The sequence below is a fragment of the Gopherus evgoodei genome, chromosome 24 (assembly GCF_007399415.2).
Source record: "Gopherus evgoodei ecotype Sinaloan lineage chromosome 24, rGopEvg1_v1.p, whole genome shotgun sequence".
In the NCBI taxonomy this organism is placed as follows: domain Eukaryota; kingdom Metazoa; phylum Chordata; order Testudines; family Testudinidae; genus Gopherus; species Gopherus evgoodei.
In genome coordinates, this window is record NC_044345.1 from 6,671,569 (window position 1) to 6,687,317 (window position 15,749).

The 15,749-nt window shown below is 44.9% G+C and overlaps 1 protein-coding gene across 2 annotated transcripts; it reads left to right on the plus strand.

Moving 5' to 3' along the window:
* The first annotated feature begins 1,068 nt into the window (after positions 1-1,068).
* MRPS21 (mitochondrial ribosomal protein S21) lies at positions 1,069-13,332 on the plus strand. Of its 2 annotated transcripts, none has more exons than XM_030541819.1 (3): positions 1,069-1,151; positions 2,053-2,152; positions 12,877-13,332. In XM_030541819.1, the coding sequence occupies exons 1-3, from the start codon at positions 1,076-1,078 to the stop codon at positions 13,055-13,057; spliced, it is 357 nt and encodes a 118-aa protein (XP_030397679.1). In that variant the 5' UTR covers positions 1,069-1,075; the 3' UTR covers positions 13,058-13,332. The 2 variants fall into 2 exon arrangements, with proteins under 2 accessions (XP_030397679.1, XP_030397680.1); XM_030541820.1 differs by having other exon boundaries at positions 1,077-1,151; positions 1,949-2,152.
* The last annotated feature ends 2,417 nt before the right edge of the window (positions 13,333-15,749 follow it).

A 15,749-nucleotide genomic window follows, 5' to 3' on the forward strand; every position in this document is an offset into this window, starting at 1 on the left:
CCCACCGTGTTCCCAAACCTCCCAGTGCCCAGCCCCCAACACCTCCCTCTGCCCTGTGCCCCAACATCCTCCTGCCTTGAACTCCAACCCCCCCGCCCTGCACCCCAACACCCCGCCGCCCTGTGCCCCCAAACCTCCCAGTGCCCAGCCCCCAACACGTCCCCCTGCCCTGCACCCCAACACCCCCCGCCCTGTGCCCCCAAACCTCCCAATGCCCAGCCCCCAACACCTCCCCCTGCCCTGCGCCCCAACATCCTCCTGCCTTGAACTCCAACATTTCCCCCTGCCCTGCACCCCAACACCCTCCCACCGTGTTCCCAAACCTCCCAGTGCCCAGCACCCAACACCTCCCTCTGCCCTGTGCCCCAACATCCTCCTGCCTTGAACTCCAACACCCCCCTGCACCCCAACACCCCGCCGCCCTGTGCCCCCAAACCTCCCAGTGCCCAGCCCCCAACACGTCCCCCTGCCCTGCACCCCAACACCCCCCGCCCTGTGCCCCCAAACCTCCCAATGCCCAGCCCCCAACACCTCCCCCTGCCCTGCGCCCCAACATCCTCCTGCCTTGAACTCCAACATTTCCCCCTGCCCTGCACCCCAACACCCTCCCACCGTGTTCCCAAACCTCCCAGTGCCCAGCACCCAACACCTCCCTCTGCCCTGCGCCCCAACATCCTCCTGCCTTGAACTCCAACACCCCCCTGCACCCCAACATCCCCCACCCTGTGTTCCCAAAACCTCCCAGTGCCCAGCCGCCAACACCTCCCTCTGCCCTGTGCCCCAACATCCTCCTGCCTTGAACTCCAACCCCCCCGCCCTGCACCCCAACACCCCGCCGCCCTGTGCCCCCAAACCTCCCAGTGCCCAGCCCCCAACACGTCCCCCTGCCCTGCGCCCCAACATCCTCCTGCCTTGAACTCCAACCCCCCCGCCCTGCACCCCAACATCCCCCATCCCTGTGTTCCCAAAACCTCCCAGTGCCCAGCCCCCAACACCTCCCCCTGCCCTGCGCCCCAACATCCTCCTCCTACCCCCCGCAGTAGGCGGGCCTGGTTGCCATGGTTTCCCAGGCGGGATGGGGGGGCGGTGCTACGTTCCCGTTCCGGTTCCGGTTCCGGTGTGTGTGGCTGGCCCGCCCGCGGGGCGCTCAGGTGAGTACCTCGCAGGGCCTGGGCCCCCCGTGGAGGCGGCGACCAGGCCGCGGTTATCCCCGGGCTCGCGTGGAAGCTGGGCCCGGCTGGGATCGGCCTGCCCGGGGCGAAGGGGGGCCCAAGCCCTGGAGGGGGATGGGGGATGCCCCCCCCGCAGCCCGAGGAGGGGTGAGGGACACCCCCGCCCCGCCATGGGTGCCCCCTCCCAGCTATGAGGGGGTTTATGGCACCCCCCAGCCGGGGGAGGGGCGGCAGAGGAGGGGTGGGGGTATGACATCCCCCCCCCAGCCGAGGAAGGGTGGGGGGGCGGAGGAAGAGGGGTAGAAGGATCCCTCAATGAGAGGGTGTTGCTGAGATGCACCTTGTGCAATTAATTAACAGTACTTAATACATGTGGGATTTTGGCAAACGTTTTCACAAACGTTTCCTTGCCATTGGAGAGCAAATGCTCAAACTAGCCCAAATCCCCCAGGTACTTTATAATTATTATCTTTTAGAGCATGTCTTCAAAGGGATAGTAATGAAAAATGTGATCAGTGCAGCACAGGACAAGCAAGGCCTGACCAGAGGAAATCTGGGCACATCTGGTAGCATTTTCAAGAGTTCTGCTGGTGTGCGGTAGTTTGCTGTTAACAGGGTCAAAAGAGAGCTGATTAAAATTTACTAAAGAAAAGGACCTTGGGATAGAAACAGATGGATTGCTCTTCACCATACACATCAATTGGAAAAGGCACAAGAAATGTCTGTTTAGAAATCTGTTACTTATGCTTAAGTTTCGGGGCTTCTTTCCCCCTCAGATCTCAGACTTCACTTCAGTGGCCTCCCCGGAGAGCGGGTTATCTGTGTGGCAGCCACAAACCCAGCACAGAGCTCTCTGACTCTGTGATTTAAGCTTCTTCAGGAACAGCTACGCCCAAAATGTCACATCACTTGAAATTTATTGCCAGAACAGTGATGGTCCAGAATGGGAATGTGGATGCTGCTTACAGGACGCTAAACAGGTAAATGTTAACAGCTGTCAGACTCCACTCCTGAAGTGGCTGCATTTTACTGATGAGCAAAGAGTCCTCTGTATTTGTTTGGGGCAAATACTGTTAGGTTTGTCTCTGGTTGGTTACTACAATCAGATAAATTGTGATTTGTATTTCTTTGCATACTGTTAGAGCAAAGAAACACTTCAGCAAATCACATTCTCAACCCCTACTGGGGAAGGGAGATTTCTAACAAGTAGTAATAGTTTTAATTGTATGTGGTCTAGTGGTTAGAGCAGTGGCCTGGGAGGTCTGGAGTCTGGATTCTATTCTTGCTTCTGTCAGTTGAATGATTGTGACCGAAGTGGGTGGTGACACTTGAGAACACAGAAGAATCAGGGGTGGAGGGGCTTTAACAAGTTCTGGTAAGTGTGCATTTTCTGTTCCCTGACTTTAAACTGCAGTGAAGAGAATCCTAAGTGGCTTTACAGGGCCTATGATCCTGTTAGGTTGTTCTATCTAGTCTGAAACAAGCTGGCTGGTCCTATGCATTGCAAAGGGTCCTGGTCCCAAGCAAAGGGAAGAACTCATTAGTCCTAATTAATAATAACTGAGCTTCAGTGAAATGGAGTTCAGCAAACCTGGGTTCATCATGTATGTGAAATGCCCAGGGCAACCACAGTCTCTCAGCTTCACTTAACATTTTCATTTTGTCACATGAAAATGAGTGTCCCAATTCTGTGTTAATTAAAATCATTAAATTTAAATCTGTATTACTTTACATTTCAAGGGGAAAAGGTAACATTTAGCATAGATTAAAGCCAGTAGACCTGTGAAAGGATGAATATTTCACATTGATCATTTCAGGGGGGACGGACACAGAAAACATGTGCATGTATTTAAAAGGTGTAGATGCCAGTGAGTGGAAGGACTAGTTTAGAACAGCACAAAAGGGTTATAACTAGAAAATTGGGGTGATAATTTAAGGAAAAGGAAAATATTGGCTAAATACTAGGAAGTATTTGCTAATATCAAGATTTTGGACTGTGACATTCTGTAGGATTTGAGTGAAGCTCATTCGTTTCAATTAGAAGGGACAGTCCACTAAAAACTGGACTGGAGAGAGTAATCCTGCATTGGCATTGGGGTGTACTAGATCAGAGTTTTTCAACAACCAGTCCATGAGATCTCCCTGGCACAGTTTAGGAAGGCAGTAAGCCAGTCCCCTGGTATCAAAAAGGTTGAGAAACATTGTACAAAATGGCCCAGTAAGCCTTTTCCATATTGTATGAAAGAAGGATGATTTTGTGGACTAGAAACATGGCTTCATTTTCCTAATCAGCTGCCGATATATCATCTGGATAAACCTGTCCTGCCTGGCCTTGGTAAAATCACTTCTCTCTGCACCTCAGCTTCCCACCTTGCAGATGATGTGTTGGGAAGCTTTGAGATGCTAAGATGGAAAGCATCAGAGAAGGATAAAATATGATTGTTGTTCATGCCTATGAAGGATGGCACAGAGGTGGGAGGCTTAATTTAGAGCAAAGAGAAATGAAGTGTGGAAATTCAGCTGAACTTTTAATTCTTGAGGAAATTGCTGTTATGCAAATTTAAATGATGTAACTTGTGTGATGGCTTATGGCTTGGTCCTGCATTCCTTGTGCACCCCAAACTGCCACTAACTGAATTCAAGGTAAGACCTTCAGCTTACAGTATCTGTGGTAGAAACAAAGGTCTCCAGTGTGTAGGGACAGTAAACTTCTTGCTGTGTTTTTAACCCCCTTTACTTGTTCCTGAGAAGAAACAGACTAAAATGCTTCAGTGTTTTATCATACAGTATTTGATCACTGGGCAGTGTCTGTACATTGGACTGTGATACTTGCTTTCTTATTCCGAATGATACTGTGAAGGGACATTTGTCTGACCATGAGGTCTGGCATACGTGTGGTAGGATGCCTTTGTTTGGAACACTGGAAGGCGTTAAGGATAATGCTCATCAGATCTGGATGAGGTCTTAGTTGAGTGGGGAACTCTGTTTTTGGGAAAGAAATATTAATTTATGCCAGGCCTTTTCATTTCAAGATAAATTGTCAAGCCTCGTGGCTGGACCATGGTTAGACTGTAAGGTCTTTTTCACTGCCTTTCCCTTATTGTTCTCTGGCGATCTTTTGATTCTTCCAGGTTAATGTGAGTTCCTTGGGCAGTGCTCTACAGTGAGGGTATGTAGCTCTCCATCCATCAGAGAGGAGGCATAGCCTGGTGTATGTGACTTACAGTGTAAGCTGCTAGGGAATTTTCCTGTCTTTATGCATTGCCAAGTATATTGTCAGAGCTCAGTAAATAATGGGCCTGAACATAGGAGCCAGGGTTCTGTGATCGATTTCTGGCTTTGACAAGAACTCTCTCACTGCTTGTGAGACAAGATCTGTGTTTCTCCATCTGCAAAATGTAAATACTGTAATTCCCTTCTGTAGATTAACCAATGTCTGCAAATGTAACATGCTGTATAATAATAATACTTTGTCTTTCTCTAGCACCTTGCATCTGAGGAACTAACATTAACTCTTACAGTTCTTTTTCTTGCCCCATGAGATGGGTAGTTTATCCCTATTTTACAGATGGGAAAACAGTGTGTGGGGTGTGTGTGAAGTGACTTGCTTGAGGAGAGAGTCAGAGGGTCAGTGGTGGAGCTGAGACTAGTATGACAATTTGATCTACACTAACCACTACACCACTTTGCCTCTGGGGATTCCCCTGAGTCCATGTTTGTGTATTTGAGGATCCCTCATTGCAGGCATATGGCTATATAGACTGCACTAGAATAATGGGACCAGGGCTCTTGCTAGCATGGGCATTGTATCTTCTACTACAGCTGAATGAGTGAGCCACAAATATAGTGAAGCTTGTCTAAAGCTTTGTCTGCACTGCCAACTGAACGACAAAACTTTTGTGATTCATAGGTGCTTAAAAAAGCCCTCCATCCCAAAAGATACAACTTTTATCGCGGCAAGTGGCAGTGTAAATGGCTTGTTTCGGCAGGAGTGCGCTCCTGTCCACAATGCGTCCCCTGCTCGTAGGGAGTAGAAGCATTTTGTCCGCAAAAGTGTTTACGCTACCCGACTTTTAGCAGCATGGCCAAGCTGTGTAGTATAGACAAATCACTAATGTCCCATAAGCCCAGCACATATATTTTAATATTGCCTTGCTTTGGGATTTTACCTTCTTTACTAGCATGTATGTTTGTATTTTCATTCGGATATCTACTAATCTGCGGTAACTGGTAGACAATGTTTTGTGCTGTGTGCCAATGTTATACTTACTCTTCAGTCTCGTGATCATACTGACCTCTGCTGGCCTCAGTGCTAAAAATCCAGAAGGGCAATATGTTTTCTTGGTTAGCTCTCACTTTCATTGTGGCATTGATTCAGACACTGGCAACAGGCTTCAGCCTGTTAAGTGCTTTGATCTCCTGGGTTAGTGTTTTGAGGCCAGGAGTTATGACTAAAATTGTGATTTCCTGCACATGGTTATGTGTGTGTTAGGGTCCTCTGTTTGTGTTGTTCCCACCCTGTCTGATAATGAGACTGTCTTTGGAAAAGATTGGACTTTGAGCCTGGGGTTTGTTTAGCATAAAACCTCTTTTCTGCCGTGTAAGGCAAATACTTCATTTACCTGGGGGTGGTTTTGAGATCAGCTCTGCATCGTCATAAAGAAATTTAGAAGAGACAGCTGCTTTTATTTCAAAGGCAGAGTATAATCTTTATTCTCCCTTGCTATGCCCTGTTCTGTAGTATGCCATGTATCCGTTGGTCAGCCCCCTTCACCCCAGAGCTGGCTGCCTTTCAGCGATGCTATATGCATGTAGTTTGTGATGTGCATTTATATCCTGTGGATTTGAAAGGTGCTGTAAACATGTAAAAGGTTATTAATTGTAGGATTATGTTCCTAAATATTAAAGCCTTTTATTTAAATCTCCTCCATAGTCCTGATTTTCTCTCTAGCTACCACTCCCAGGTGATGTGAAACTGAGAACTTTGCTGAAATGCAGAGCTGGATTACACTAGAGTCCAGGAAGTGGTGTTTAAGAACATGGTATGGCTCTGCAAAGTCACGTACTTCTGTATCCAAAGGCTCCCTTTATGTAACAAGTTTTGCAAAGCTATGCCCTGAACTTCAAACCAGTGTATACATGATGCCCTGTAGGCTGGCTCCATGCTACACTGGGCTTCTTTGATTGCTGTGCTATTGCAGCACGGTGCATGCCAGGTCATAACCGGGTTGGAGCTGGCTGACCAGGGGTCCTGCTTACCAGCTGCAGTTGGAACCATTCAGCACTGATTAGCTCATTTAAAAAAAACATATTTGCAGGTCAGTTTCTGGCCCTCAGATCCTTGGCTGCATCCCTTTTTAACAGCAGTATACACAGTGTGTGGCTTGGTATTTCTTCTCTCGTTTCTGTGCCCAGCAGATTTGCAGATCATGGTTGTTGGTTTAAATATAGATTGGACTGCAATTACACCATAAGTGTTTGTTCAGAACCGTACAAAGGGCAACACGTTTTTAAAATGCCTGTGCAGCTGGTGAGCTGAACATGTGTATTGCTCAGCCCTTGCTCGTGGGACTAACTAAGCACACGATGTTACATAACAAGTGCTTGATGCAGAAAAACTTGCTGCCTTCCGATTGGCTGCCCTTTTGTGACAAGGAGGGGAACTGGAGACAACTGAGCTGTATCTTATTGGATGCTGGACACTTGTGGGTGGGTTTTTCAGTCCATTGAAGACTATTTATCTTACACACGTTATCTGCTGACATACAGGCTGCGTGCATTGCCATGTGAATGCTTTCGTCTCTAAAAAGGCTTCTATTCAAATCTGAACTTTGTTAAAGGGAAACTGGCAGTTTAAAAAAATATTTTTTTAAAAAGCAGATTTCTTTATTTGTGATGCCAGCAGTACTTTACACTCTGTTACCTCAAAAATCTGGGGGTAGCTGTGTTAGTCTGTATCCACAAAAACAAGGAGTCCAGTGGCACCTTAAAGACTAACAGATTTATTTGGGCATAAGATTTCATGAGTAAAAAAACCACTCTTCTTCAGATGCATGGAGTGAAAGTTACTTGTGAAAGCTTATGCCCAAATAAATCTGTTAGTCTTTAAGGTGCCACCAGACTCCTTGTTGTTTTTGTTACCTCAAGAGTAATGTTGTTTTAAAATCTAACTTATGTCATTATTTTTGTTACTGATGGGTTTTTTATTGGGTTTATTTTGTTTGGGCGACGAAAACTAACTAACCAATCAATTTCACGTTTTTCTGGTCAGTTTCACTTTCTGATTCACATGCCCTGTCAGAGATGTTGCAGTGTTGGAGTTCTCAACACCGAAGGGAAATTTTTAAATCTCAACAAAAAACAGTTTTCATTGATTTTTTTTTTTAAATAATGTAATTAAAACTCAGTTGTTGTTAATCAGGTTTGTAAAACCTTTTCTTTACATGCCTAAATTGCTGGCCTAAATTACTGTAATTGACATGCATCCGACGAAGTGGGTATTCACCCATGAAAACTCATGCTCCAACATGTCTGTTAGTCTATAAGGTGCCACAGGACTCTTTGCTGCTGTAATTGACAGTGTCCCTTTAAAATCTGTAACAGGTTTGATCAAGGCTGTATTACTGGATAGGTCAAGCATCAGTACAGCAGGTTGCTCAATCTGTATAAGCTGTGTCTGAATTAGCCCTTGACGTGCTCTTTACTGATAAGAGATTCACAAGCAGATGCATCAAGTACTTTATATGAAAGGAAGCTAAACAGCAGTTTTCTCTAGGTAGTGGTGAAATCCCCCTATTGTGCATTCTGATTTTCTTCAATCCTGAAGAATAAAGAGCAACAAAAGATGATCAAGCAGGTGGTGGGATCAATTTCAGAGGAAAGATTAAGGCCCTGTCTGTGCTTTTAAAAATAGCCATGTCTAAGCTTGGCTGTCAGTGAACAGTGTTAGAACAGGATTTATTCTTGCCTGCGTAGATAAGAACATGTTGTCATATAGATGTTGGGAAACCATGTTTAAACTCTTTAAGATACTTAGGCTAAAGCATGGTTCCTATACATGTCTTTTTCTGCCTACACAAGCAAGAGAAAAAGTTTCGTGTTTGTAGTGTAAGTGATCTTAAGTGTAGTTTGGCTAAAAGGGGAATAAGGTGTAAGTTGAAAGATGTAACTACCCAGGAAGGAGAGGAGTTAAGTAGGGTGGAATAACTAGAGGTAATGGTTTGAAATTAAGAAAAGGAAAATCCTGGCTGAATTTCAAGGAAAACTTTCCAGTAGTGTGATATTAGGCTATGGATTCCTCTCCTTTGGGAAGCGGTAAAAGCCTCCTTACGCAGTACATTGTAAAACTGAACATCACAAACCACAAGTGGTTGGGCCTCAGTGTAGAGATGGACTGGGTGGCTTAATAGGTCCTTCTCTTACTTCTGTTATTCTATGACTGCTCTGACAGAGGAGGAAGGATGGTTTTGCACATGTGTGGGAGCTAGAAGGTCTGGGTTATCATCTTGGCTTTGCCAGATTTACTCTATGACCTGGGGCAAGTCAGTTCCCCTATCTCTCTGCTTCTGTTTCCCTTCTCTGTAAAATTCCTCTCGATGTCCAGTGTGTGCAGGAGAAAGCAAAGGAAGCAACTATTCCTGATCTTACTTTGGAAAAGCTGCAGAGTCTGATGCGACAAGATCTAAGCCTGTCGTTGACTGACAGCTGTGACAGATAAATTTCTCTAGTGCCTGAAGGAGGAGATACACTCCTATGCTACAGTTATTGTCAGTGTCCTAAGCCACGGGCAAAATGGATCTCGGGCAATTTTATGTGAACTGAATTCTTATGCAGCATATGTATTTACACAGTTTAGCAGCTGGACTGGCTGAGATCCAAGGGTCTTGTTAAAGGTTATCCAGTGAAGTCAGTAACTTGGCCTTTGCATCAAGGCCTTTCAGCAACCACTAAATCACCCTGCTCCTCATCTGAAGCTGTTAAATATGCCTGTAGTCTGACATGGCATATCGGAAAGCCCACTATAGTTCTGCAAGTGCAATCTGTGGTTAGGAGTTTTTCTCTGACTAGCAGGCAAGGGGTGAATGCATGAAACAACTCTTTCCACTTGGTGGTGGTTTTTCATGTAAACGTAGGGCTGGAAGGGACCTTGAAGTCATTAAGTTCAGCCCCCTGTGCTGAGACAGAACCTGATAAATCTAGACTATCCCTGACAGGTTTGTCCAACCTGGTCTTAAAAACTGCCAGTGATGGGATTCCACAACCTCCTTTGAAGCCTATTCCAGAGCTTAGCTATCCTTATAGCTAAGTTTTTTTTGAGTATCTAACCTCAATATCCTTTGCTGCAGATTAGGCCTATTTGTCCCACCTTCAGTGGGCATGGAAAACAAGTGATCACGGTCCTCTTTATAACAGGTCTTAACACATTTGAAGATTATCAGGTCCTCCTCAATCATCTTTCTCTCAAGACTAAACGTCTCCCGTTTTTTTAACCTTTCCTCACAGATCAGGCTTTCTAAACCTTTTATCATTTTTGTTGCCCTCCTTTGGATTCTCTCCAATTTGCCACATCTTTCCTAAAGTGTGGCACCCAGAACTGGACACTGGACTCCAACTGAGGTCTCACCAGCACCGAGTAGAACGGGACAAGTACCTCTCATGTCTTACATATGACATTCCTGTTAATGATATTAGCCTTTTTTTGCAACTTCATCACATTGTTGACTCTCATTCAGTATGTGATCCACTATAAGCTCTAGATCAGGCGTAGGCAACCTATGGCACAGGTGCTGAAGGTGGCACACAAGCTGATTTTCAGCAGCACTCACACTGCATGGGTCCTGGCCTCTGGTCCAGGGGCCTCTGCATTTTAATTTAATTTTAAATGAAGCTTCTTAAATGTTTTAAAAACCTTATTTACTTTACATACAACAATAGTTTAGCTACATATTATAGACTTATAGAGAGAGACCTTCTAAAAAACATTAAAATATAATACTGGCACGCGAAACCTTAAATTAGAGTGACTAAATGAAGACTCGGCACACCTCTTCTGAAAGGTTGCCGACCCCTGCTCTAGATCCTTTTCTGCAGTACTACCACCCAGCCACTTATTCCCCATTTTGTAGCTGTGCATTTGATTTTTCCTTCCTAAGTGAAGTACTTTGCATTTGTCTTTATTTAATTTCATCTTGTCGAATTCAGACCAATTCTCCAAATTGTCAGGATTCTAATCCTGGCCTCCAAAGTGCCTGCAACTCTTCCCAGCTTGGTGTCATCTGCAAATTTTACAAGCATACACTGCACTTCATTATCAAAGTTATTAATGAAAATATTGACTAATACCTGCCTCAAGATGGACCTTTGTGGTACCGCACTGGATATGCCTTCCCAGTTTGACAGCGAACAATTAACTATTCTTTGAGTATGGTCTTTCAAACTATTGTGGACCCACCTTATAGTAATTTCATCTACTGCGTGTCCTTAGTTTGCTTATGAGAATGTGATTTGGGATTATCAAAAGCCTTACTAAAATCAAGATATAGCACATCTACTGCTTCTCCCCTAACTACTAGGCCAGTAACCCTGACAAAGAAGGAAATTAAGTAGGTTTGGCATGATTTGTTTTTGGCAAATTCATGCTGGCTGTTCCTTATAACTTGGCTATCCTTCAGATGCTCACAGATTGGTTGTTTAATAATTTGTTCCAATATCTTTCCAGGTATTGAAGTCTGTCTGACTGGTCTATAATTCCTCAGGTCCTCTTTATTCCCTTTTTTAAAGACACTATGTTTCCCCTTCTCTAGTCTTCTGGGACTTCACCCATCCTCCATGTGTTCTCAAAGACAATTGCAAACAGTTCCAAGATTGCATATGCTAAACAAAACTAAGAACAAAAGCTTAGGGAAACCAAGCTTAGCCTAGTCCGCTTGGAACTTAGAAAGTTTGATTAAAACCAACTACAGCCTACTAATAGTAGTAGTCGTCGTAGATAGAGCCCCCTAGCAAGGTGGATCACCTCTTTTATAGGGCACAAGTGCCTGAAATCCTTCCTCCTATGCCCAAACTTCATTCCTCACCCACAAAAAATGTTAGGGTACACATACTTCATAGGCTAGTATGTTTGTACATGTTGAGGACATGTACGTACATATTAATGACATTAGATCATATGCACACATGTTATTTTTGTTCTTCGGTTATTTTGGTTCTTTCCTTGTGGTATACACAGACTTAGAAACCCCCTATGCCATTCTTCCATTATTTATCTATCTAGGTGAAAGATCTCAGACAGATATGTGGGTGTTGACTTGCTATCTGGGTGAAAGGTCCCAGACATAGATATGCTAACTTTGTCTTAGTTCAACGTATAGGATATGGCCTGTAGGTCCCTTGCATTACAGCCAAACTTACTTTAATATAAATCTATAAACCTATTACAATAAACCAAATACTTAAACTGTAAGAAAAGAGATAGATAGATAAAATAAAATAAGCAAGCAGGTTAATCCTATAGGCTACACAGTCAGGAACCTTTTAGCTACAAGTTTTTAACCCTTATTCTGTTAAAATATATGAGAAATGGTTGAGAGCCACTACCGGAACTCTGGTAGCAGTCCTACTGTGAGAGAAGGGAACGAGTGTTGACATGGCAAGGAAAACTTTGGTAGGGCAAGGCTCACCTATTCAGTTACAGAATGGGGAAGGACACAGTCCTGCTTGCTTATAATGGATAGCTTGGCAGCAGTAATGCTGTTGAGACCATTTCTCTGAATAACTTAGCACAGGAATGCAGCTGAAACAAACTTGCCGCATTCAGTGGAATGTATGTAAGCTAGCCTTATTGAGAAGGCCTTTGTGTAGCTGAGTCTGTTCTCTTACAAAATGTGTCGTGTTGTGGATAAAAGGTTCCTCATCTCTGTGGTGAGGCACTGGGGAGGCCTAATCCAAAGCCCCTTCAAGTCAATGGGAGTCTTTCTATTGCCTGCAGCAATGTCTGGCTCAGACTATATGTGGCCATCTCTAATCTCTCTGCACCAGTACCCTCTGCTGAATAGCGCATGAATGAGCCTGCAGCCTAGAGAAAAGAGACTCTAAAATCTAGCAATGGAGGTAGCTGCCACAGTCCCACTAGTCCATGATTTTTTCACAGCTACCAGATAGTTTGATAACAAAGTTTTATAACAAAGTTTTAAAGGGATTTTATTTTCCTCCGTACAGTTCTCAGTGAGGCCAGTGACCCCAAAATGAGGCCCAGGAAATACTGATTAATACAGGAGATTTGAAAATTGTGTGGGGTCCTTTTCTCTAGCTGAAATCACCTTTTTTTTCTGATTTGACATTTCTGATGTTGTTAATCTATAAACAGTTTAGAAAACCTCAGGGTTGTGGACAAATTTGAATCTGCAAAACAGGATATCATTTGTAATGAGAGGCAGCTGGGAGTGTTCATTATTTTTGCTGCGTAATAAATTATGCCAGTTGTGCTGAAGTCGCCTGTTGATGCCATTGACTGGGAGGGAGTGTGGATTGATGGTGAGAGCAGGGGGCTGAGAGATTCTAGATTCTGTTCCCCTGATTTTCTGCGTGGACAGCTGACTTCACTGTGCTTTAGACTTAACAAATGTATGCTTGTAAACCTCTTGATTATGCTCAACTGTAAGGCCCTTGAGAAATGCAAAATCTGACACTTGATTAATTTCCTCAGAATTCTAACAGTGGATGGGATCATTGAGGATGCCAAACGGCGCCGGTACTATGAGAAACCATGCCGCAAGAGGCAGCGGGAGACCTACGAGATGTGCCGGCGGATTTATAACGCAGAGATGGCCAGGAAGATTGCATTTCTAATGAGGAAGAATCGACCGGACCCCTGGCTAGGCTGTTAAATCCAAAGAATTACAATACCTGCAGAAACAGCCCAGTGACTTTGGTTTAAAAAAACAAAACAAAAAAGACAAGACAAACCCAGAATACACCACTGTCAGATCTGATCGCCTCATTGCTAGTCTGAGCCGAGAGGCCAATGGCTGAATGGGCCATGGAGACTGATCTCCCTTCTCCACCAGGGCATGACTGAAGGACATCATACTATAGAATCTCTGTTTCTGAGCAGTTGCCATGTTGTGTCTTTCTATCTGTTAATAAAGTGACCATTTTAGCATGTTGTCCTGCTGTTCTTGCATGACACAAACATAAGCAAACTATATTAATTCAGAGTTTAGAATTAGCTTTCCCTTTTATGAACAATTCCTTTAAATAGTGCCTACTGCTCATTTTAATTAGAGCCCTGCACATCCGTGGATATCGGCAGAAATCTGCATCTGTGAATGCAGACAACCATGGACCATTTTTGCAGATCGCAGGGGGATGTGGATCCACATTTTGTATCCGTGCCGGGCTCTAATTATAATCTCCTAGTTGGCAGTGCTTGTGAAAATAGGGAAAAACCTTAGGTCTGATTTATTCCAGAATAAAGTTGCTGCTGCAAGTATTTTCATTCTCCTTCCCTTTATTTTACTCTCTGTTGATTAGCAGCAAAGGATGTGGATTATGGAATTCATATACATCATTTGTAGATTATTTTGAAAACAGTAGAGGTTCAGAACCTTATCCACATTTATACTGTGGTCCCATTATTCAGCTCTGGTAGTGTAAAGGGGCCTTAAAATGAGTGTAAACATATCTCCACCCACTTCCAGGCCTCTTTACACTGACAAAATAAGAGTAAAAAATAAAAACAAGTCCTCAGAGTCTTGGGAGCGTACAGCTGCTTCTGCTGTGTTTGCTGTGTCAAAAACTTAGGTTTTTTTGATGGAGTTTCCATTTAATTTTCTCCAGTTTTTTTTAAGGTTCCTCTTAAGCAATCATGTTGGGAAATGTAGAAATTAAGTTTGCAGATATAATTTTCACATCCTCCTTTCCCTGCTTCTGCAAATGCTTACCTGAATGTGATCAATCCTGTTTTTCTCATTATACTTTTTCTGACAATCTTACACATGTAGTATCTTGTAACACCCTTTATTGTGTGTTGTGTGCCAGAGTCCACAAAAGTGATTGGTATAAAAATACAGAGTAGTTGGACAACATAATATTGGCTGCCCCTAATGGAAAAATAAAATAAAATTTAGCACTCGGAGCAAGAAACAAAACAAAAGGGTTGTTTCCAAGATCCCATCTCAGAGGTCATCAAAGTCTTTCAGTGGGGAAAGTGTTTAGTGTATTTTTAGATATCTTCCTGTGATTTGGCAGCTAGAAATGATGAGCCAATCCCATGTGATTAGGAAGTCCTTTGTGACAAGCAGTGTGAGAACCTTTATACAAGGGGATGCGTTTGGATGGGTGTACACTATAACCAAGGGGTAGGCAACCTATGGCACGTGTGCCGAAGGCGGCACGCAAGCTGATTTTCAGTGGCACACACTACCCGGGTCCTGGCCACTGGTCCAGGGGGCTCTACATTTAAAATTTAAATGAAGCTTCTTAAACATTTTAAAAACCTTATTTACTTTACATACAACAATAGTTTAGTTATATATTATAGACTTATAGAGACCTAAAAACATTAAAATGTATTACTGGCATGCGAAACCTTAAATTAGAGTGAATAAATGAAGGCTCGGCACAGCACTTCTGAAAGGTTGCTGACCCCTGCTATAACCGTAACTTGCCTTGCTAAACTCATGAGCCACTATAAGGAAACTCTGGCATAGAATTGCAATGCTGTGATGCGGTAACTGCTGGTGTCAGCTTTACAGTGCTTTGTATTCGCTTTCTTGCATGGTGCAATGACATTCTCACCTGCTGCTGCCTACAGAGCAGCATGGCCAGGACCATGGGAGGAACAGGAAGGTGATTTGATAGCATAACACAGCAAGGCATTGCCATGATTTTACCATGGCCCATATATGACATGTCCCATGGGGGCAGGCTTCTGCCAAGCTGACAGCCCTCTCTCCTATGCCCTTCCTGGGCCTCGGGGAAGCTGGGGACCAAGAACTAAAACCAGTCCCGCTTCACATTGCCCCTCTCCCTTAGCCCTTGCAAAAGCTGGGTGCCAGCACCTGAGCCCCTCTGGGTCCCCTGCCCTCCAGCTCCTGAAACTGGTCCCTGTGCATGATGGGGCCATGACCCCAGCTCCTCTAGATCCCCTGCCCCTGTCGGTGGTGGGGCCAGGACCCCAGCTCCTCTGGATCCCCTGCCCCTGTCGGTTGTGGAACCAGGACCCCAGCTCCTCTAGATCCCCTGCCCCTGTCGGTGGTGGAACCAGGACCCCAGCTCCTCTAGATCCCCCGCCCCTGTCGGTGGTGGGGCCAGGACCCCAGCTCCTCTGGATCCCCCGCCCCTGTCGGTGGTGGAACCAGGACCCCAGCTCCTCTAGATCCCCTGCCCCTGTCGGTGGTGGAACCAGGACCCCAGCTCCTCTAGATCCCCCGCCCCTGTCGGTGGTGGAACCAGGACCCCAGCTCCTCTGGATCCCCCGCCCCTGTCGGTGGTGGAACCAGGACCCCAGCTCCTCTAGATCCCCTGCCCGTCGGTGGTGGAACCAGGACCCCAGCTCCTCTGGATCCCCCGCCCCTG

Coding starts and splice junctions, on each gene's coding strand:
- MRPS21 (XM_030541819.1), top strand. CDS start 1,076: ATGGGGGGGCGGTGCTACGTTCCCGTTCCGGTTCCGGTTCCGGTGTGT. Junction 1,152..2,052: donor CCCGCCCGCGGGGCGCTCAG/GTGAGTACCTCG, acceptor AAGCTTCTTCAG/GAACAGCTACGCCCAAAATG. Junction 2,153..12,876: donor GCTTACAGGACGCTAAACAG/GTAAATGTTAAC, acceptor TAATTTCCTCAG/AATTCTAACAGTGGATGGGA.